This window comes from Lepus europaeus, chromosome 10, assembly GCF_033115175.1.
Source record: "Lepus europaeus isolate LE1 chromosome 10, mLepTim1.pri, whole genome shotgun sequence".
NCBI lineage: Eukaryota > Metazoa > Chordata > Mammalia > Lagomorpha > Leporidae > Lepus > Lepus europaeus.
In genome coordinates this window covers 64,963,931-64,984,982 of record NC_084836.1, presented here as the reverse complement: position 1 = coordinate 64,984,982, position 21,052 = coordinate 64,963,931, and the positions used below count along the sequence as shown (strand labels likewise).

Below are 21,052 nucleotides of genomic sequence, written 5' to 3'. Positions count from 1 at the left end.
CTCAGCTTATTCGGTAGGGAAAGGATTCTCAAGTGAGAAAAAGGGCTCTGGCTATATGGGCAAAGAAGAGAGGGAAGATACAGGTTGCCAGCTACATATTTATAGAAAGATAATCTCCTGGCTTTAAATAGATATGTACATACAAAATGAACAAACTTAAAAAAATACAAACCCTTGGATCACAAGGGGGCATCTGGGAAACCCCTCTATATTCCCCCTCACCCAAGGGCAGAGGGCATGAGTCTGCTTTTTAAAAATTAATTTTGGCCATCCTTGCAGCAAGACTGGAGGTGGATGACTTACCCACAAGGTGAAAGAGGAAAAACAACAGTTTCCTCTCTCTGAAGTCTGCACTTCTTATAATTAGGGCTACATGCTTCCTTATTCTGCCTTTTAACTAGCACATCAAGGTAAAGGAGGAGGCTCCCTCCTGAATGCATCAAGAAATAAGATAAACTCATAGTTTTGAAGGGAGGTGGGGGAGTATCATCTGCTCTAAAAGCAAATGTCAAGAAAAAGGCATATGGACCACAGGGAAAGAACCAGTTCCCACATCTCAAAGGGAATAATTGTCCAACCCTAGTCCAAACCCTAGGTTCTTCACTCTAACCACCCCCTATTTCTTTGGTATTGTCAGAAGACAAGATTCAGTTCCTGGATGCTAGGGGAAGAGAGGGAGGGTGCTTCAGGGTCTTTCTACAAGTACTGAGTGAACAATTTAAGCTTAAAATTTTCCCTTTTTAAAATATTTAAAAATAAACAAATCAAACTCCATCCTGTGCTGTACACAGCCCTTTTGACTCCCTGACATTGATTTGAGGAAAAGGGGGGAGGGCGGGGTGGGGATCAACGTTGGAAGGGCCTCCTCACTTTCTTCCGCCGTTTTGGTTTGGCTTCACCCTTGGGTACTGTGCTGTTGGGTTTTGAGGCTGCAGTGGTCCCAGGGCCAGGCTGAGGAGCTGCAAAGAAATTCCCATTCGACATTTGGCCTGGAGGTACTTGAAAGATCCTGTTCAAGAAATCCTGAAGGTCAGCAGGAGGGCTATCTGGAGTGGCTCTGAGAGGAAACACAAGAATAAGACAGGAGATTAGAGTGAAAAATACCCTGAGTCAGTACCCAAGCTTCCTAGAAAGTAAGGCATTTAGGTATCCCTGAACACCAGTCATCCGAAACCGTAATCAGAACTGGAATAGCAGATAGACCACTACTGAGAGAAATAACACCTACCTCTGCCGCCCACTGGTGCCCGGAATCCGAGAACCAAACGAGATGTGATAGGGGACTCTGTGGGTATCTGGGGAGATTCCCACACGCTGGCATCCGGCCCACTCTGCAAACAGGAAAATAATTAGCTACAACATCACAGTTGACAGCACTCAGGAGATCATGAAGTATGAGCCCATATTTCTTAGAGACAGAGTGTACCTGTGATGTCATACACCTTTCCATCCATCAGTGCAAAGTAGGTGATCTTGAGACCCAACATGCTTGACTCTGCCCAAAAGTCTCCTTCCTCAGCTGGATGCAGCCGATTGCACTCAGCACAGTATCTGGCACTCTTAGCATCCCGATCCATTTCAAACCTCCTGTAACCCAACACAAGGCTAAGTCCTTAATTTGTCAACTCTGCTGTGCCAATGCTCTCATCAGTACTGAAAAATATGGCTGACACAACTAAAATTATCTCCATGTAAAGTTGTTTTATATGCCTTTTTATACCCTGCCCTCAACCTTCTATCTTAAAGCTAATTTTTCTTTCTACCAATGCCGTACTTCAAAGGCTTAATCTTGTGATAGAATAGTAAAGACAGAAGCCAGGGGTATTTTTACTCATCCTCTGTACCCCACAATTACTAGTGATATTCACAAGGAAGGTCTTTGGTTATCTAGTCCCTGAGCTGTGGCTGTCCTAATCCTGTCCTCCTATTTCATACCTATGCTTTCCTTGGCATCGACTACACATCATAGTATTCATCGCTTCCTTGAGGTCATCTTGTAGCTTGGACAGAAACTCATTCACTGACCGACTCAGCTCATTCTCTGCCATTCGTTTCCTAAAAGAAGGAAAGGCTTTGTTAAGTAGTTGAATATTGAGGGAAATGCAAAGAAAGATCTTTTGGCTTCTTGAAGCCCCTCACTAGCTAGAAAAGAACTTCAGTTCTCTTCACCTCAAAGAGCCTCCACCCACAAGTCTAAGGGCCTTGTCAATTGAGGATTTTTTGGCGCCAGCGTTGTGACACAGCAGGTAAAGCCACCATCTCAGACGCCAGCATCCAGTATGGGCACTGGTTCAAGTCCTGGCTGTTCCACTTCCAATCCAGCTCCCTGCTAATGTGCCTGGGAAAGCAGTGGAAAATGGCACAAGTCCTTGGGCCCCTGCACCCATGTGGGAGACCAGCAAGAAGCTCCTGGCTCGTTGTGGCCATTTGGGAAGTGAACCAGTGGATGGAACATCTCTTCCCACCCCACCCCCTCTGTAATTGTACCTTTCAAATAAATAAAACCTTTTTTTTTTTTTTTAAATTGAGGATTTTTCATTGACCTCACCTGACATTAATCCCATCTCCAACTTACATCTCATATTCCTTCCGCCTTTCAGGGTTGCTGACAATGTCCCAAGCTGATCGTAAAACCTTGAAGGCTTCCTCAGCCCGAGGATGATGATTTTTGTCAGGGTGAACCTATCAAAAAAGATTTCATCACAGAGCCATTCCAAACCCCTTCCTAACTTGGGTCTATTCTCATATCAAAGGTTACTCTTTCATGACCCTTCACAAGAGTCAATATAGCTTACTGATTAATTGTTCTAGCTCTGCTTGAATCTAAGTTCAAGCCCTGGTTCTGTCATTTGTTAGCTACATAATCTTGAATATTTTACCCAGCACAGATTTTTGAAAGGATTAAGTAATAGAGATGAGGTACACAGCACAGAATCTGGCACTAGGACGATCCACTATCCCAGTTTGCCTGGGGCTGCTCCAGTATGGCATTGAAAAGTCTCATGTCTTAGGAAACCCCCATAATACCAGGTGAATAGGAATGACTGGTCACCCTACTTGGTCCACACATACTAAGTCCTTGCATTTTCATTTTATTGTTAGTCAAAATAAGAATTCCAAAAGTGTTACATCCTCCAGATTATTCTTTCTTAACTAGAAAATTCCCATATCCAAAACTTTCTACAGTCGTCTGACGCCTTTCTGTCCCATGAGGCTTTTTATACACTTACCAACCTTTCATCTAACACAAATAGTATTCTCTTTTCCTACAGCTTCCTGCTGGTTCCCATCTCCACTCCCCAAAAACAGATAAAGCTAGTCTCCTCACTGAGGCCAAAGAAGAATGCTTCAAACTTCCCACGTTCCCAAGCTAACAGCACCCTTTTAGATATGTTCACACTGAGGCCTAGTAAAGGTAGCAGGAACCACACATAAAAGAAACCAACAGACACCAGGGCTCAAAGCATGAGAGAACTCTGGGATGTAAGGCAGATGTACGCATGATGGGAAACTTAATAAATTTGTACTGTAAGAAAAGTCAATTAAAGATTATAATTGTCCGGGGCTGGCGCTGTGGTGTAGCGGGTTAATGCCCTGTCCTGAAACACCGGCATTCCATATAGCACCAGTTCTAGTCCCGGCTGCTCCTCTTCCGATCCAGCTCTCTGCTATGGCTTGGGAAAGCAGTAGAAGATGGCCCAAGTCCTTGGGCCTCTGAACCCGCGTGGGAGACCCGGAAGAGGCTTCTGGCTCCTGGCTTTGGATTGGCGCAGTTCCAGCCGTTGCGGCCAATTGGGGAGTGAACCATCAGATGGAAGACCTCTCTCTCCCTCTCTCTGCCTCTCCTCTCTCTGTGTAACTCTGACTTGCAAATAAATAAATATTTTTTTAAAAATTATAATTTTCCTGCCGGCGCCGCGGCTCACTAGGCTAATCCTCCGCCTTGCGGCACTGGCACACCGGGTTCTAGTCCCGGTCGGGGCACCGATCCTGTCCCGGTTGCCCCTCTTCCAGGCCAGCTCTCTGCTGTGGCCAGGGAGTGCAGTGGAGGATGGCCCAAGTACTTGGGTCCTGCACCCCATGGGAGACCAGGATAAGTACCTGGCTCCTGCCATCGGATCAGCGCGGTGCGCCGGCCGCAGCGCGCCTACCGCGGCGGCCATTGGAGGGTGAACCAACGACAAAAGGAAGACCTTTCTCTCTGTCTCTCTCACTGTCCACTCTGCCTGTCAAAAAAAAAAGTGAAGGTGAGAAAAGAGCCCTACTATTTAGTAACCAGCTCACAGTGAGCAGTTGTTAACCCACTCCAAGAATAACCCAGGCTATCTCTTCACAGCATACATTTCCCACCAAACTGAATTACACTTTGCTATTGTTATAGGCCCGGTGGTTTATTGTATCTATTGTCATTAGTGGGAAGCTTGGGTGCCCTCTCCTCTTTGGCATCATACAACCACTTGGATAACTTGCAAACTGTGATGTTTCAACAGTTCAGCTCCATACACTCAGTAAAAACAGGCCTTCAGTGCAATTTATACACATTACTTACATTTATAATGTACAGAAGTAGCAATAACAATCATGTATCTCATAATAGCAGCCTAATATCTACTTCTAATAGCCATTTGCATGCTTACATTAAATCATTTTCCTCAAGCACCTACCACATCTCCTCTGCACATGCCCTTATCAATAAAAGCAACCAAATTTTCATGTAGGACAAGCACGTGTGTACACCTCTCATATTTCTGCTTCATTTTCCTTCCCCTTCATACGCTGATTTACTGATCTTGAAATAGCCTTTTTTTAAATTTATTTTTTAAATGTATTTGAGAGGCAAAGTGACAGGTGGGGAGTGGAGGCAGGGAGAGGCAGAGAAAAGAAATCTTCCATCCAATGGTTTACTCCCCAAATGGTTGCTACAGCCAGGGCTGGCCAGGCCGAAGCCAGGAGCCCGGAACTCCAGCTGGGTCTTTCACATGGGTGGCAGAGGCCCATGGACCATCCTCTGCTGCCTTCCCAGGTGCATTAGCAGGGAGCTGGATCAGAAGCAGAGCTCAAACCATGTTCCAATATGGGATGCTAGCATTGTAGGTGGTGGCTTAACCCACTGAAACAAAATGCTGGCCCCAGCCTGTTTTCTTTTACCTGGCCCTAGAATAATTACATGCATTCCCTGAACCCTCCCGCACTTGTTCCATACTTACTCCTTAATTTGGGAGAGATGGATTTTCCCATGTTTAAAAAACCCCTCTTGGAGTGGCATTTGTTCTAGAAGTTGAAGACAGCAGTAGGACACTCATGTCCCACATCAGAGAACATGGGTTTGACTCCCTGCCCCAGCTTCTGATTCCAGTTTTCTGCTAATGCAGGCCCTGAGAAGCAGCAGTGATGGCTCAAATAGTTGAGTCCCTGCCACCATGTGGGAGACCTGGATGGAGTTCCCAGCTCCCAGCTCTGGCCCCTCAGGCACTACAGACATTTAGGGAGTGAACAAATGGATGGAAGCTCTGTGTCTCTGCCACTAAAAAAAAAAAAAAAAAGAAAAGAAAGAAAGAAAAAAAAAACCAAAAAACCTTTCTTTTCTTCAGTTGAGAGCAAATGAGGTATTTCTGACTAGGCCTCTACCTTACTCTAGTTAGAGGAACTTTAGATATTCCAGGATGAATGAATGCAACACAGCCTGTTATACCAGATTAAATCTTCCCCCTCCGCACCCCATAACACACACCAAAAAAAAAAAAAAAAAAGAAAGAAAACCTGAAATAGAAGGTCAGATCCCACAGCACAGAGGAAAAAAGTTTGTGATGACTTTTTTGCAAGAATGTTACCCTTAAGCTTCTAAAAAAAAAAAAAATACGGAATAAAGAAGAGCAAAAAGGCAGGGTACTCACCATCACTGCCAGCTGCCGATAGGCCTTCTTCAGTTCAACGTCTGATGCTGTGGCTTCAACCCCCAACACAAGGAAAGGGTTTAGCTCAGCCTCAGGAACCCCAGCCATGGTCAAGAGTCGAGCCACTTCCTCTTCAGGTTGGCAGTTCCGCCCACCAGCTACAGGTGCATTCCCCTGTCTATTAGTCCTCTGCTTGATCCAAGGCAACTCCAGCCAACCCCGCTGAACTATTCTTACAAGCTGCTGCCATGGCCTGCTGTCTCTGAGCCAAGACAAGCAACGCTGGAAGGTCGGAGAGTCCGGCCAAGAGAAGAGCCAGGTGGCCTTATCCCTCCAGCCTAACTGGTCGCCCAATCCCACCAGAAATCGCCACCCCAACTGGAGACAGCCCAAAAAGAGGGCCAGAGCCAGAAGCAGCAAAGCACCCAGTAGCCTAAGAAAGCGGGTGAGCAGTCCTGCCCCGACGTACAAGGTCTGGTTTAGAGACTGGGTCATCACCTGGGCCCAGCCTCCAAGCCGTCCTGCCCAGACTCCCACCCACACCCGAAAAAGGTCCAGATCACTGCCTTTCAGCTGCCTGCATGCATAGATGAGATGACCACAGGTTTCCACGTACTCTCCTACCAGTGCCAGCAGTTCAATGAGCCACCGGAAGCCTGCTTGTCCGAGCTGACACAGTTCCTCTGCTCCCCACAGTCCCAGGCCTCTGCGCTTCTCAGCCTGACTCCGTTTGCGGCTCAAGCGATGTCGACCTGGGGACCTGGGATCCCTGCGTCCACCCTCCCGGGGATCCTCCTTGGTCGGGAGGCGGTGCCTCTGTCTCCGGGATGGAGCTTTCTTTCCACCGGACACACGTGAAAGATCACTGGGGAACTTAAGGGGTTCCTCGTCATCATATTCTTCTTCCAACTCTTCTTCTTCCCCCAAGGCTGGAGAGGTACAATGGTGGCAAAAGTTGCTCGAAGAGCCGTCTGCCCCCTCAGAGTAAGGCCCTTCCGGGACCCCCGAGCTCCCCTGGCAGTTGCAAGCAGATGGAATGGAAAAAAAAGCAGGGGTCCCCTCCTCCTGGTGCCCAGCCTCGTTCTCTCTTGAGAGGTCCTGGTCAACTCCGGACTCCTCTGAGGACGCCTCACTCTGATCAGGGTCTTCTCCATCCCTAGGTGGTCCTGGACCCCTCGGGGGACCATGGCTTGGATCCGACCAGTGAGCTGGGTTTGGGGTCTGGGTGTACTTAGGACCAGAGTGTTCTGTGAGGCAGCGGGTACCATTAGGTGCAGTCCCTGTTGAGTCCCTGAGTCCTGAGAATGAAAGTATTTCAGGGCCCACGGAGGGTCCTAAGGTCCTGAGGGAGGCACCACTGCTGTGGTGGGCTCCGCACAAGCCTCCTTCTCCGGGGTGCTTCTGGGCCATGACCCCGGGGCTTCCTGAGGGTTTTAAGTCACAGCCATCACGGTAAGTTCTGAAGCCTGTAACAGAGACAGCAAGGCAAGGATGGGACCAGGAGGCAGTTAAAGTCTCAAACTGGGGACAAACTTAAGGCACCCACCTTTCTGGTTCTCTCAAGTTCTGTTCTTTCGAGGCATTCGCCACACGAGCAGTTAAGTCAGAACCAGACCAACCACGACACCACTTGCTCCCTCCCCGCTCCTTCAAATCTCCTTAATTTTCCCTTCTGGCCCCACAGACCTATCATCTTAAATCACAGGAAGGGGGAAGTACCTCAAAGGGTGTGGTCCGGGTCGGGGGTCACTCTTAGGGAAAAGGGAAAGACGGCCGAAAAGAGGGGCCGCAGGCTGCCAGAAAAGGGTGGGGACCGTGCGGCCCTTAGAGGAAAACGTAGAGGCGGAGCCCAGGATTGCCGCTGAGAAAGACCTCCAGGTAACTCACGGGCTGGGGAGAAGCGGCGACGGAAACGTACCGAAGAGCGGCGGTAACTCCTCCCCCTCGAGCAGCTGGGCCTGGGGCCAGGGGGAGCTACGAGCGCAGCTCCCCCGGCTCCGCTTCCGCCTTCCGTCCCCGCCGCGACAGCCGACCTGCTCCTACTTCCACTTCCGGGGTCACCACGAAAGAGACGGGAAGGAAAAGGGAAAGCGGTTGGGCGAGGCGCGAGCCAGTCCGAGCTGTGTCAGCGAGGGCGGGCCTAGGGACTCCCTGACCCCACCCCTTAAAGGGCCCTGCGCTGCAGTCCCCCGCGTGCTGTAAGGAGGTGCCCGAAGGTTACACCGCTGGAAGCGGAGCAAGCGGTCTCTGCTGTAACGCCTGCGGACTCTGAAGGTTGCTTTGCCGAGACTGGACGTGGTGGACAACTCCCGAGCCATACATAGCCCGCTTCCCTTGCACACAAAACCTAGGAACCCAGAGGCGTCACCGCCCCGATGCCCTCTTTGCCGACTGCCGTGAGGACAGAGGCCTCTTTGTGTCCTGCAAAAGTGGAGCGGAGGAGAGGACGCCTCCGGCTAGCCCCCGCCCTGGCCCGGCAGCGCTGTCCCCCCTTTCCCAGCAACCCTCCGGAGCCCGACCCAGTGACTGCAGCTCCCACGGCCTGGATCCGCCCCTCCGGACGGTGCTTCCAGGCCCGATCACGGAATGGGGTCAGGGGGACTGAGAGCGCAGTTCCACTGGGGCCGAGAACCATTGCCGAGTGCCAAGGAACACTGGACTCTTCTGCCTGCTGCTTTGCATCTCATTTGCATACCGAGCCCTACGAGCAGCGTCGACTCGAGACCCCCCTCCCCCTCGCGGACCCTAAATGGTCCCCTTCTCTGCACACGACTTCAGCCTTACAGCGATCTTGTCATCGCCCCTTCCAGACCCCGTCTTGATCTGCAAGTCTGGCACTCATGAGCCCCCCACCGGCGCCCCCAACCAGTGAAAGCCCCTTCCCTGGGTCCCCGATCCCGACCACCCGGTTCTCCAGAAGACAATACTCCAATTCTCTGGGAAGTGGAAGAAACCAAGCCGAAGCGAGGGGGGCGCTGGGACCTCAGTTGGGATTCTGCGAGCTTCCAGTTGTCCAATCTTCTCTGAAGTATTCAGAGATCTTTCCCCTAAACCCTTTGCGGCACCCTACAAGACCCTTCCCCGATATACTTGGGGGTCTCTGGTCCCAAACTGGAGCAGAATGCAACCCGAGTCCCCCCCACGCACAGAGGAAAGAGTTGAAGGGGCCTGCCCCGTGATGTCACCCCCTCCCCAACACACACATGCACACCCTGTCCCCTTCCTCCACCTCCTAAGCTAGTTGCATTGGCTCACAGGGCTTGAGCTGCGACTTGCAAGAGTTTAAGGGCAACGAGCAGAGTGGCCCTGGGGGTACCCACATCCAACAAGCCGTTCCAGTGCCTGGGACCTCAGGGCGGGGATGCAGCTGGGAGCCTAGGGAAGCACTTCCACCTCCCCCCCTCCTCAGCCGTGGCAGGGTGGTGAGTAGTTAACACTCCCTCCCCAACTTCCCCTTGTTTAGGCTCCCCAAACTTCCAAGCAGATTAAGGAGAGAAGCCCCAGAATTCCTCATGCCAATGTCTCAGGTTGTTGGGTCCTTGATGTCCAAAAGACAGCTAAAGGAAAGTACCTACATCTATGCTACCCACTCCCACGGTGCCCCAGGTGCCACCCCCTCCTCGGTGTGCCCCTTGCGGTGTGCCCCTTGCGGAACCTGCATTCAAATCCCATTAGCAGCCCTGACACCCTTGGGGAAAGGGAGGGATAGGAAAAGCCCCGAGGGGAGGAGCAAGAGCTACCAGGATGTGAGACGTCTGTGGACAAGGCTCCCGCTCATTGCATGAGGGGCCTTGGGATACTGACCGTCTGGCTGGACGCCCTTTCTGGGACAGGCTCCATGTCAGCATGAAGCTGAGACTACAAAACCCTGACAAACTGTGGGTGATTGTTGCCACTTAATTCCTTGTCCCAAACTCTTAGTGTCTTTTTTTTTTTTTTTTTTTTTTTTTTTTTGCCCCCTCTTTCTTCCCTGGGTTTGGAGTCACTGTCGGAAGACCCTACCATGACTCATTCTCTCCTCTTCTTCCTCCCTCTCCCCCCTCTGTTAACCCCACCCTTGCCAATCCAGTGGGGTAACATTGAGTCTCAGCTGCAGATGGGACAAGCTTTCCTTTAAGCTAGAACAGGATGCTGGGACTTTAGCCCCCAGTCCCCTTAGTGCCTCTGCACCCCTCCCTACAAAGACCTGGGGCTTCCCAGACCTCCCGCCCTCACCCCAGAAAACTGGAAGGGAAAGTCTCTTACCTTAGCAGATTTTCATTTAAGTTTTATTCAGTGCCTTTGTTTTAGAGGGTGGTGGAGAGACATCCGCTCCCTTCACCCCCCTGCTGTAGATTTCTGTAATCACCCCAGCAGGGGCTGTGCTCTCTTGAAAGTGGCCATTCCTCAGAAGTAGAGGTGGAGTCCCTGCTTGCTGCCCCCTTGCAGGTTTCCCCACACCCTCAAGACATTCCTGGATGGATGAGAGGACCTGACACGGACCCATTCCGTTACCACCTTCTCTTTGGCCATGGAGGAGGACGCCTTCTTTCCCCTGGCTCCGACATCTGACACAAGGGCCTTTAATCAACAACTCCCGGAGCCTCCGGACGCAAGCTGTGTCTTGGAGCCCCAGAACAATCCTGAACTGGCACCTGCCCTGGTGTGTGCCCTCTGCTGCTGTTTTGGAATCATCTACTGCTGCTTCGGTGAGGGCAAGACCAAGGTCCCGGACAGGGGTGGCTGCCCAAGACGCTCACTCTCAGCCACGATGCCGACTTTCCGCTTGGCTTTGGGGCCACTCTGTCGGGGGCTGCCTGCCTTCACGGGGGCCCATGCCGCCCTTGCCAGCTTCTTGACCATCCCCCACCCTCACGCCCCCCAGCTCTGACCTCTGGCGTCCCTCACTTGCCCTCCTCCTCCTCCTCCTTCTCCTCCTGCTGCTCCAAATCTCATTTCCAAATCTTCCTCCATGCGAAGACTTGTGCACCCCTCTTCCTAGCTGCCATCCCTGGGAAGATCAGACCTTCTTTCTACACTTACTCTCCTTGGCGCATCCACCTTACCTCCCAATGCGCCCTCTCGTCCCCTTACAGTTCTGAGACCACCACGCCTCTTTCTGCCCGTCGCCTTGAGGTCCTTGGTGTACTGCTCGTGTCCTCTGCTCGCCTGGGTAGCCATTCCTTTCCCTGCTGATCCATCACGTGTCCGCCCCCACGCCCTGTCAAGCCCCCTTTCTGCATCTCAGTGCCTCCTGCCTCCCTTCCCAGGCTACCGCTGCTTCAAGGCAGTGATGTTTCTCTCGGGCCTGCTGTCGGGAGCCCTGGTGATCTTCCTGCTGTGCCACAAGGAGCAAGTGCTGGAGACACAGCTGAGCCTAGAGGTGAGCGCGGGCATCGCGCTGGGCATCGGACTCCTCTGTGGCCTGGTCACCATGCTGGTTCGCAGTGTCGGGCTCTTCCTGACTGGTCTCCTGCTAGGTCTGACCGTGGGCGCCGGGACTCTGCTGGGCACTGAGCCCATCTACCAGCCACCTTCAGCCTGGGTGCCAGCTGGGGCGCTGGTGGGGCTGGCACTGCTGGGAGCCCTGCTCACGCTTCGGTGGCCACGTCCATTCACAGTTCTGGGCACAGCCCTGCTAGGTGCTGCGGTGCTGGTGGCCTGTGCTGACTACTTCCTGGAGGGACTGGCGCTGGGCAGTCGGCTGGGCCAACGCCTGCAGGCACTTCCGGCCTTGCCTCCTCTCTGCTGGTATAGCTGGGTCTTACTGGGGACCTGGCCAGCCTTGGGGGCTCTTGGGGCCCTGGCCCAGTGGAAACTCATGGCCGAGGAACACGGAGGTCACGCCAATGGTGAGTTAGCGCTGTGGTAGGTACAGAAACAGCCAACCTCTGCCTGCCTGTGTCCTCAGTTCCCAGACTTGAGGAGGGGAAAGAGAAATGGCCTGGAGGTGGGGGAAGGCCCTCCAGGGTAAATGCCGCAGAGAAAGCTGGAGTCAAAGGAGCCAAAAGAGGGCTGGGCAAAAAGGAGGAGAGAAATTGTCAGGGGGAGGCAGGGAGGAGCTGTTTGGAACGGTCGTGGAAGGAGAGGAGGATCTCAGGGAGAAGCAAGAGGGAAGAGTAGAATTCTAAAGAGGCATTTCTCCTAGGATATAGGGAGAAAGGTGATGCTTGAGAAAACCATGAAAGATCAAATGGGCTTCTCTAGGGGGCACATGTGTTGGGGGGTAGGAGGGAGGGTCTACGGAGGCATCCTCGAGTCCGCATTCCCCCTCCCAAGCAGGGGTGGTGAGCCGTCAGCAAAGGCATCTCCAGCTCCTTCGGCTCCACCAGCAAGAGGCCAAGTGGCACCGGAGCCCCCCTGGGGCGGGGCTTTGTGAGGGTGGCTGTCGTCGGCAGCCGCCCCCTAGTGCCCGAAGCCCTGCCGACAGTCTGGCTCCGGTGAGTGGGAGCTGGGGTACCCCAAGGGGTGGGGTACAGGATATATGGATGGGGAGGGTCAGGGTGGGAGGGAGACTCTGACCCAGGCCCCTCCTTCCCCCTCCAGAGTTTTCTCCAGAGTCTTCGAGACCGCCGGCTGGGACCAGGAACCCAGGCCACAGCCCCCCATACCACCTTGGACCTGGATTCTGACTGCGGTTCCACTGTACCTCTCACCACACCCTCTGGCCCCACCCAGACCTGACCTTAAACCTCCACGGTCGCCCCTAACCCTAGTGAGGGTCTGAAGATACTCAGTGGACAGGGCCTGAACCCAGGGGACCCGCACACAGAATCCCCCACCTCTTGGATTTGGGGATAGGATCGGGGCTCTCCCCCAGACCAGCTGTGGAGGGATATGTTTCTGGGACACATAGGAATCTGGTGGGGTCAGGGGGGGATGGTGAGGAATGGAAATAGTAGTACCTACCTCTGTCCAGTAATAGAGGTGCCCTTGCGCCCAAAGAAACTGACCCCCTAATTCTCTCCAAACCAAGGAGGATCCTTGCCCAAACAGTCTCTTAAATGCCTGCTTCAGTGTGCCACACAGTGGTAAAACAAGGGGTCTTGTTTTTCTAGGACTTACAGAAAATCAGGGAGCCGCCCAAGGCATTTGAAAGCTTTTTAGTGGGGAGAGGAGTTCCAGGATCCCCCAATCCCCAGGTCTCCCACTAGGAGGTCGCCGGGTTTCTTGTCGGCCTTTTGCCCTGCACCCCGTAGGATTGAGCCCCCTTCTTCTACCTCAGTTGGGAGCACTACCCACCGTGGTGCCTCAGTTTCTCTGCTTCCCAACCTAGGGAAGAGCACAGAACCATGCCCGCCTCAATACCACCTCCCCCTAAAGTGGCTCCTTGTTCCAAGGAGACAGCATTGGCTCACATGCCAGTCTTGCCCCTTTTCCCAGAGGAGCCTGGTCTTCGGGGCTGCATGGCAGACAAGTGCCTTATCTGCTTCTCACTGTGGATGATACTAATCCTTAATGCTGACCCACTCACTGACCCATTCTAACTCTTCCCCTCTCTGCCTCTCCTGCCCAAGGTCCGTGTCCTGGTTCCCCAGACAGCATGAAGGAAGACATATCCCTCCTCTGGGCAGCAAGGCCATGATGGGAGGGAGGAAGACCTTGGGAGCATTGAATAAAATGGCATTAAACCCTGAACCAGGGAGTCCAGCCTCTGCTGTTGCTGCTCTTCTCTTTTTCTGCACCCCAAAACGAGGAGCCATGTTGACAAATCTAATGTCCCTTACAGGTCAGATAGGGGTGCCCTGCTCAGCCTGTTGTAGGAGCCACACACCAGACAGCTGAAGGAGGAGCTGTGCCATCCTCCCTTGTCAACACGGAGTTTGCCTTTATTAAACACAAATGTGCCAAACGCTCTGCCAGGCACCTCACTTACAGTCTTTCATTTACTGCAACTGCCCTGCAGGACTGGGGAATCCAAAGTTCAAGGAGGTTAATTAGCCTGCCCAGAGTCAGAAGCAAGCAAATGCAATTCACAAGGCCTCCAAAGCCCTGGCTCATTTGACAGGCTGTGCCCTTTCTCACACTGTATGGAGGGGAAAGCAGGCGCTCACCCTCCCAAGCTGTTCCCTTGTGTCAGCTGGCAGCCTGGCTGATGCTCCCCTCCGTCATCATCTTCCAGAGAGTAGATGACACAACTGGAAGTGCTCTCTGGGATGGGAGAGTGGGAAATGGCTGGAGTTCGGGGCTTGAATCAAAGTTAGGGAGGCACTTCCAAGGAGGGCAAGGGCCACGGGAGAGTAGTGGCTGGAAGTGGAACTAGAACAGAGATCCGTGGTTCACGCTCCTGATGCAGTGCCCGCACAGTTCAGTGAGTAAACATTTGATTTGGCCTTAGATCACTGGATGACACTGGGAGAAAACGAAAGGGTGGTCGCGTCTGCTGCTGAGGGCGTCCTGTCCGAGACCGCATCGGTGTCTACAGCTGAAGCAGTGGTCGCCAGGGCCGTGCCCATGATGGAGCGAGTGGTGCCCTCACCTGGCGGCATAGGTTCTGGGGTCTGGGGGCGACAGTGCATCCAGTCCTGGGCGACACTTCTGGGATAGCCTTTCTCTACGCGAAGCTGCCGGTTGAGACGCCAGTACTCTCCACCCTTGAAGAAGTAGACGTGGCCATCACGCCAACTCACAGCTGCCGAGGGTTGGTCTGGCACTCCCGTAAACAGCCCCTTGATTGGTTTGGGGTAGCGGCTGAAGTCCGTCGGGGCCAGCTCGTCCCACTGCCAGTACCCGGAGCCCTGGGTACGGGGTAGGTGGGGAGAATAAGAGGATGAGGAGAAGCTTAGGCACCCCCTAGAGGTCCACCCTCACCAGTAGATCTCTTGCCCACAGGAAGCCTCTAATTCTCAGCATGAAATCATCCAGCCTCCTAAGAAGCAACTTGCCCTTGTTTGGAACTGTGTACCTTAAAGAGGAACACCTTTTGGTTGAGAGGCCAAAAGAGAGCAGCATCCAGGTTAGGCTCGATCCGATTCAGCTTCTTGGGGAAGCCAGGAGCCATCTTGAAATTAATGTAGCGCCACACCTTGTCTCCTGAGAACCGTGAGGAAAGAACAGATTACCTCTGTCCTCGGGTGAGTTTTGGCCCCTGCATTCCAGGGTCTCAGAAATGTCTTGCCTCTCCCTCCCTTTCCTTGGGAGAAGGCCTCTCTCAGGTAAGACGCTGCAAGCAGCCCCCTTACCCTTGAAGAAGTGGATCCTCTGTGTTCGAGGAGAGTAGACAGCAGCATCCAGGTTTCCCGGGAGCCCCTCCCAAAGAGCAGACACTCGGAACAAGGGGCCCAGCCCTGAGTCTGTCACGGTCCACACGTAGTCCCCCCGGAAGGCATAGGTCTTCCCACGGGGCCCTGCGAGCAAAGTTATATTGCTGAGTCAATGAGACGGAGGTCAAGGAAAGACTTGTGGGTGTCTCAGGCCAGCTGGTCATTTGTCCTCCTCCAATAGGCTGAGTCTTTAAAAAAAATCTACTCCAAGTGGCATCCAAGGTGTCCTCCCAACCAAGTGCCACAGCCTCCTTAATACACATTCCAATTAATATAGGCTTCAACATCTTGTTGCATTTCTAGGTGTGTTCTGGTGGCTTCTACAGGGTAGCAGCCTTGCTAAGTTCTAATCTCGGCTGCTCCTCTTCCAATCCAGCTCTCTTCTGTGGCCTGAGAAAGCAGTAAAAGATGGCCCAAGTCCTTGGGCCCCTGCGTGGGAGAACCAGAAGAAGCTCCTGGCTCCTGGCTTCGGATCGGCGCAGCTCCGGCAATTGGGGTCATCTGGGGAGTGAACCAGCAGATGGAACACCTCTCTCTCTATCTCTACCTCTCTCTGTAACTCTGTCTTTCAAATAAATAAAATAAATCTTTTTAAAAAAAAATAAATAAATGCCTGTATGGCCTATCTTTAATTTGGCTCTGAATCTTCCTTCTATGCCACATCTCCTTGTATGGCCACCAACTCCTGCCTGGGGTCTAACTTCCATTGCTCATGCTGAAGTCCCATGTCATTCCTATCTGTCCAGGCTGGAGGGTCAGCAGGCTGCCCCCACTGCCTGCCTACAGAGCCTGGAGGGAAAAGGCCTCACCCAGCATCACGGCGTCCAGTTCACCACTGCAGGGGTTTGGCATGGGACCGGGCTCTGTGGGCAGCTCTGTCTCTTCTTCTTCCTCATCTGTTGTCTCTGGAATTTTCTTGCCTGCAAGAAACAGTGCTGTGTAAGGAGGGACCTCCTAGCACCTGGCTCCCCCATTGGCCCAGAGGATCCATATACAGGGAAGAGGGAATTCTCAGGGTTCCCTTGGTGGTACACAATATCATATTGACACCAGCAAGAGACACATCTTGCTTTCGAGAAGCCCCAGAAAGGGGGAAGGAGGCTTGCTGAGATGTGCATCCTCTACCCCCAAGAACAGATGAGAGGTGCAGTGGCCTGCAAGGAAGATGAGACATGGAAGAGCCAACGAGAAGAGTTCCTGACAATGAAGAAGGCTGGAGAAGCGGGCTAGGGGGAGAGAACTAAACCGAACCAACTCCTTCCATGGGAGCTCCATCTGTCTCTGCAAGTTGGTCAGACTGACCGTAGAGAGCCTGGATCCCTGCCACATCGTCCGGGTGCAACCGGAAGTAGGGTCGGTAGCCAGCATAGACAGGAGCCATGAGGGCCTTGGTGTAGCGGGAGTGGCCGAGCCCCAGGGCGTGGCCCAGTTCGTGGGCTGCGATGATGCGCAGGTTCACTCCCCGGTAGGTGCCCTCAGTCCAGAGCTCATCTTCATCAAAGTGCACACTGCCCAGCTCTGGGATGTCAGCATGGGCCAGGACTCTCCCTAGACAAAGGCAAAGTGGACAGGAAGGAGGTTAGAGCCCACCAGCTTGGGTCCTAGCCTGCTTGATATTACCCCTAGTCCCCAACCCCCAGCCATGATCCTTGTCTCTTGGATGTCCTTTACCTCCCCAGCCACTCTCTCTTCTCTGGCCCAGGCCTCAAGTAGGGGAACTTAAGCCAGGGAAGGAGGCATACACTTCCAAGAAGAGGCTTGGTTAGGCCCAGGCAGGTGAGCAGCTGCTCCTCCAGGGAATGTTAGAGAGAGTAGGGTGCAAGCAGGCCTAGGGCAGCCTGCACATTCAGGCTCCAGAGTCCTGGGCTGAAGGGGACGCAGGAGATTTTAGCCGCCTGTGAGGTGGAAACCGAGAGATGGCACCTACCAGGCCCATCGAAGGCATTGGAGCAGTAGAGGCTCTGGCGGCCGTGGAAGGAAAGGCGGATGTCAGCCCGGCCGGCCTGCACCTCCTGGAAGGTCAGGGGGACCACCTCACTCCAGTACTGGAAGGCTTGAAGCAGAGCTTCCCGAGCTATGTGGGGTGGGAGGGTGGAGGGCAGGTTCAAGATGCGGAAGGTCAGGTGCTTCTTCCTCCAGCGGCCTGGTTAAGAGACCAGAAAATAAGTTAGAGACAGAGAGATCATTTCAACAGCTCCAGAGAGCTCCCCGAGTCTGGGCACTCACAATTCTCTCCAGGCAGGTAATAACCAGATGACAACCCATTCAATGTCAAGCTGCTCCAGGCTGTCCCAAAGCTGCCCGAGCTCCAGGATGGCGCCACCTACACCCTCCCTTTCCCTGTCTCAATCCTCACCCAGCAGCAGGTATTTAAGGGTCTTCTGATTGAAGGGGTCCTCCAGGCCACAACGAGGCTGCCTCATACGGGCCTTTACGGCATCATCCAGCTGCCCTGAGACTGGCAGCTCAGATGCTTCCTGAAAAGCCCTGGAAAGAGGAAGCGAGATAAGTCCACTGGGGCCGAGGATCCTGAAAAAATGGAAACTGGGCATGGCTCTCTGGCCTCCCGCCGCCCAAGGTGTTGGCTGAGAATGGCACAGCATCTCTGAGGCTGATGAGGTCAGCCCAGGCTCCAGTCTTCATAGGAGAATCTTTCTCTCAGACCCGCAGAAATGGCAGTCTGCAGCTTCACCCTCCCACATCCCCATCTCTCTTGTTTGAGTGAGAGTTCCCTTGGGTCTTCTCTCTTCTCCCCTACTGCAGTTTTTTTTTTTTTCTTTTTAAGATTTGTTGATTTGAAAAGCAGAGTTACAGAGAGAGAGAGAGAGAGAGAGAAGGAGTAAGATCTTCGATTCACTCCCCAAATGGCCGCAACAGCTGGGGCTGAGCCAGGCCGAAGCCAGCGAGCTTCATCCAGGTCTCACACATGGGTGCAGGCAAGCACTTGGGCCATCTGCTGCTGCTTTCCCAGGTACATTAGCAGGGAGCTGGATCTGAAGTGGAGCAGCTGAGATTCAAACCAGAGGTCATGTGGGATGCTGGCAGTGCATGCGGCGGTTTAACCCACTGCACCACAGCGCCTACTGCAGAGTCTGTCGGCTCTGGGGAGGTGTCTGCTCCCCTGCTTTGGAGATTCTCCCCGCAGTGCTCCCATCTGATGACCCATCCTCCCTCAGCCTTCTCCCCTGTGGAAGCACTCTCCTCCCAACCTAGCCTGCTCTGGGGCACTGTCATCCACCTATGGACCACCGTAGGGCCCGTGGGCTTTCCAAGGGGTCTGAACAGAATGAAACAACAGAAAGAAAAACATTCCACTACAAACAAAATATTGAGGAACATTACCAAATAGGAATAAATAAATGCCGAATTAAGTGTGTACAAAAAGTAATACCAGATCAGCAACTCAACTCATTGCTTTACACATAAATGATACTTCATGTGGCCATACTGAAATGTTAGCACTTTGCATATGATGTGGGGTGCAGCCTCCAAAGGAGTACTTGGAGCCTAGGAAGAGCCAATGAGCATGCTTCTCACATCCCCGCATCACCCCGAGCCCCACCACCCTGACAAGAATACAACGTCCCCTAGAACTGGATGTGGAAGGGACGAGAGGAGGGAAGATGGCCTCGCCATCTCAGCTCCAAAGGCACATGCTTACAACCTCTCACCTCAGAGCCTCCGCGATATCTTCCGGCCTGAAGACCTGAGGTCCTTCCAGAGGTTTCTGTAGATACCCATATTGCAAGAGGTAATCCTATGATGTGGACGGAAGCGAACAGAGTGAAAAAGGAGGCTGGGTTAGAGTCAGCTGCTAAGTGACCAGACAGGCCCATCCGGTGAGGAGGGAAAGGAGAGGCATCTTAGAGACCAGGTGGAGCAAGAAGGGGCAGGAGATGGGCGGGGCAGGTCCTGGAGTGGAGAGGGGAAGGGAAAGACAGGCAGGTAGAAGAGCAGCAGGAGGGGGCAGTGACCCCTGTCTCTACCCTGGCCCGGCCTCTCCGTCCCCAGGGACTCACCACAGCTGCCTCCTCTGCAGGCCCCAGGGCCCGGCCTGAGACCGTCGTCGGGAGGAGGAAGCCCAGCCACAGCCGCTGCCAGTTCATGGTCCCACTGCACAGGAGCTCCAGGGGCTGCCCGTGCCCTCTGGCCCCAGATTTCCAGGAGCCTGTGGAGTGGGGCCAGGCGGGACTCTTACCTCCAGTTCTTCTCACTGCCAGCCTCTGGTCCTCTTTATAAAACTCCAGCTGAGGGGAATGGGGGCAGTGGCAGTGGGAGGTGACTCAGCCCTTAGTTATGTCGCAATTTTTCACCATTTTAACCCCTGCCCTGCCAGAGAGCGGAAGCCAAGGAGAACCCCCAGTGGCCTCCGTGGAGTCCTCTGCTGGCCATGGGAATGTGTGCTACATACAGCCCTGGGGTGGGCATCCTAGCAGGGAAAGTCTACAGACAGGGACCATAATGCGCCCCGGAGCGGGATATATCAGTGCCCCCGGGGACCCTAGGCCAGCCAACCCCTCAGCTGCCTTCTCCACGATAGGAAAAAATTCAAGAGTACTTCAACAAGTTCAAGGGCAGAAAGTGATCATGTATATCTCTCTACAAAAACTACAAGAGGGGCTGGCGTTGTGGTGCAGCCACTTGCAATGCGGCATTCCATGTTAAGAGTGCAGATTCAACTCTCGGCTGTTCCACTTCTGATCCAGCTCCCTGCTAATGTGCCTGGGAAAGCAGCGGAAGATGGCCAGGTGCTTGGGTCCTTGCATCCATGCGGAAGACCCAAGTGGAGTTCCAGGCCCCTGGCCTCTGCCTGAACCAGCTGGCCATTGAGGCCATTTGGGGAGTGAACCAGCAGAGGAAAGATTCTCATTCTCTATCTCTCTTTCTGTAACTCTTCCTTTCAAATAAGTAGACCTTACACAGAAGGGGGAAAAAAAAAAAAAGAAGTTTGTGGTTTTGGGCTTTTGGCATAGCAATTGGGGCACCGTTTCAGACATCCACTCTCCATATGGGAGTGCTTGGGTTCAAGTCTCAGCTCTGCTTCCAGTTCCAGCTTCCTGCTGGTACAAACCCTGCAAAGCAGCAGGTGATAGCTCAAGTGGTTGGATCCCTGCCACCCATGTAGGAAACCTGCATTGAGTTCCTGTACCCCGCCTGCGGCCTGGCCAAGTCCTGGCTGTATAAGGAGAGAACCAACAGATGACAGATCTGTCTGTCTGTCTCTGACTTTCAAATAAAATAAGCAAATTTTTAAAAGTTGGTGGAAAATGGAATTAAAAGATAAATTGAGGGGTGGACAACAGGCCTAGTGGGAAGCAGTAATGATGGTGAGGGCTCAAGTACCTGGGCTCCTGTCACCCATCTGGTGACCTGGATTGAGTTCCCAGCTCCCAACTTCAGCTTCGGCCTGGCATTTGGGAAGTGAACCACAAGATGGGAGATCTCTCTTTCTTTCTGCCTCTCAAATAAATAATGTTAAAAATTATTTTGGGGGACTGGTGCTGTGGCATAGTGGGTAAAGCTGCTGCCTTCAGTGCCAGCATCCCATAAAGGCACCGGTTTGAGTCCCAGCTGCTCCATTTTCAATCCAACTTTCTGCTATGACCAGGGAAATCAGTAGAATATGGCCCAGGTCCTTGGGCCCCTGCACCTGCGTGGGAGACCCAGAGGAAGCTCCTGGCTCCTGGCTTCTGGCTTCGGATCAGCACCACTCTGGCCGTTGTGGACATCTGGGGAGTGAACCAGTGGATGGAAGACCTCTCTCTCTCTGTCTGCCTCTCCTCTCTCTGTGTAACTCTGACTTTCAAATAAATAAATAAATCTTAAAAAAAAAAAAATTCTTGCTTCTGGGATTTAATGAGCCCAGAATGTGTGTGTGGAGGTCAAATTTCTTTTTTTTTTTTTAATTTATTTATT

At 53.0% G+C, this 21,052-nt stretch overlaps 3 protein-coding genes across 7 annotated transcripts in view; 1 reads left to right on the top strand and 2 right to left on the bottom strand.

Annotated features, from left to right (window-relative positions):
- The window catches only part of LOC133768722 (SAP domain-containing ribonucleoprotein), a 77,105-nt gene extending 69,186 nt beyond the window's left edge, over positions 1 to 7,919 (bottom strand). The window contains exons 1-7 of one of the 4 annotated variants that reach the window (XM_062203513.1): positions 7,813 to 7,919; positions 5,895 to 7,360; positions 2,576 to 2,682; positions 1,936 to 2,055; positions 1,427 to 1,587; positions 1,229 to 1,331; positions 871 to 1,057 (exon numbers count right to left, since the gene is read on the bottom strand). In XM_062203513.1, the coding sequence (XP_062059497.1) occupies positions 871 to 1,057; positions 1,229 to 1,331; positions 1,427 to 1,587; positions 1,936 to 2,055; positions 2,576 to 2,682; positions 5,895 to 7,304 (2,088 nt within the window). In that variant the 5' untranslated portion in view covers positions 7,305 to 7,360; positions 7,813 to 7,919. Of the gene's footprint in view, positions 1 to 870; positions 1,058 to 1,228; positions 1,332 to 1,426; positions 1,588 to 1,935; positions 2,056 to 2,575; positions 2,683 to 5,894; positions 7,361 to 7,440; positions 7,537 to 7,613 lie in introns of those variants that run through there. The other 3 variants (XM_062203512.1, XM_062203514.1, XM_062203515.1) reach the window with 3 other exon arrangements.
- LOC133768725 (transmembrane protein 198-like) lies at positions 7,920 to 13,687 on the top strand. Of its 2 annotated transcripts, XM_062203519.1 has the most exons (5): positions 7,920 to 10,582; positions 11,144 to 11,725; positions 12,156 to 12,313; positions 12,420 to 12,588; positions 13,391 to 13,687. In XM_062203519.1, exons 1-4 carry the CDS (start codon positions 10,405 to 10,407, stop codon positions 12,555 to 12,557), a joined length of 1,056 nt encoding a protein of 351 aa, XP_062059503.1. In that variant the 5' UTR covers positions 7,920 to 10,404; the 3' UTR covers positions 12,558 to 12,588; positions 13,391 to 13,687. The 2 variants fall into 2 exon arrangements, with proteins under 2 accessions (XP_062059503.1, XP_062059502.1); XM_062203518.1 differs by having other exon boundaries at positions 12,420 to 13,687.
- On the bottom strand, positions 13,680 to 19,383 carry MMP19 (matrix metallopeptidase 19). Its single transcript, XM_062203517.1, has 9 exons — positions 19,156 to 19,383; positions 18,808 to 18,893; positions 17,493 to 17,623; positions 17,064 to 17,279; positions 16,439 to 16,684; positions 15,946 to 16,056; positions 15,056 to 15,220; positions 14,779 to 14,906; positions 13,680 to 14,611 (listed from the first exon to the last, which is right to left on the bottom strand). The coding sequence occupies exons 1-9, from the start codon at positions 19,240 to 19,242 to the stop codon at positions 14,213 to 14,215; spliced, it is 1,569 nt and encodes a 522-aa protein (XP_062059501.1). The 5' UTR covers positions 19,243 to 19,383; the 3' UTR covers positions 13,680 to 14,212.
- Between the last annotated feature and the right edge of the window lie 1,669 nt (positions 19,384 to 21,052).

Excerpts from the sequence above, each read along its gene's own strand:
- LOC133768725 (XM_062203519.1), top strand. The coding sequence starts at position 10,405 with ATGGAGGAGGACGCCTTCTTTCCCCTGGCTCCGACATCTGACACAAGG. Across the intron at positions 11,726-12,155 it reads ACACGGAGGTCACGCCAATG|GGGTGGTGAGCCGTCAGCAA; the intron begins GTGAGTTAGCGC and ends CCTCCCAAGCAG. Across the intron at positions 12,314-12,419 it reads CTGCCGACAGTCTGGCTCCG|AGTTTTCTCCAGAGTCTTCG; the intron begins GTGAGTGGGAGC and ends TTCCCCCTCCAG.
- MMP19 (XM_062203517.1), bottom strand. The coding sequence starts at position 19,242 with ATGAACTGGCAGCGGCTGTGGCTGGGCTTCCTCCTCCCGACGACGGTC. Across the intron at positions 17,624-18,807 it reads GATATCGCGGAGGCTCTGAG|GGCTTTTCAGGAAGCATCTG; the intron begins GTGAGAGGTTGT and ends TCCTCTTTCCAG. Across the intron at positions 17,280-17,492 it reads CCTTAAATACCTGCTGCTGG|GCCGCTGGAGGAAGAAGCAC; the intron begins GTGAGGATTGAG and ends TCTCTTAACCAG.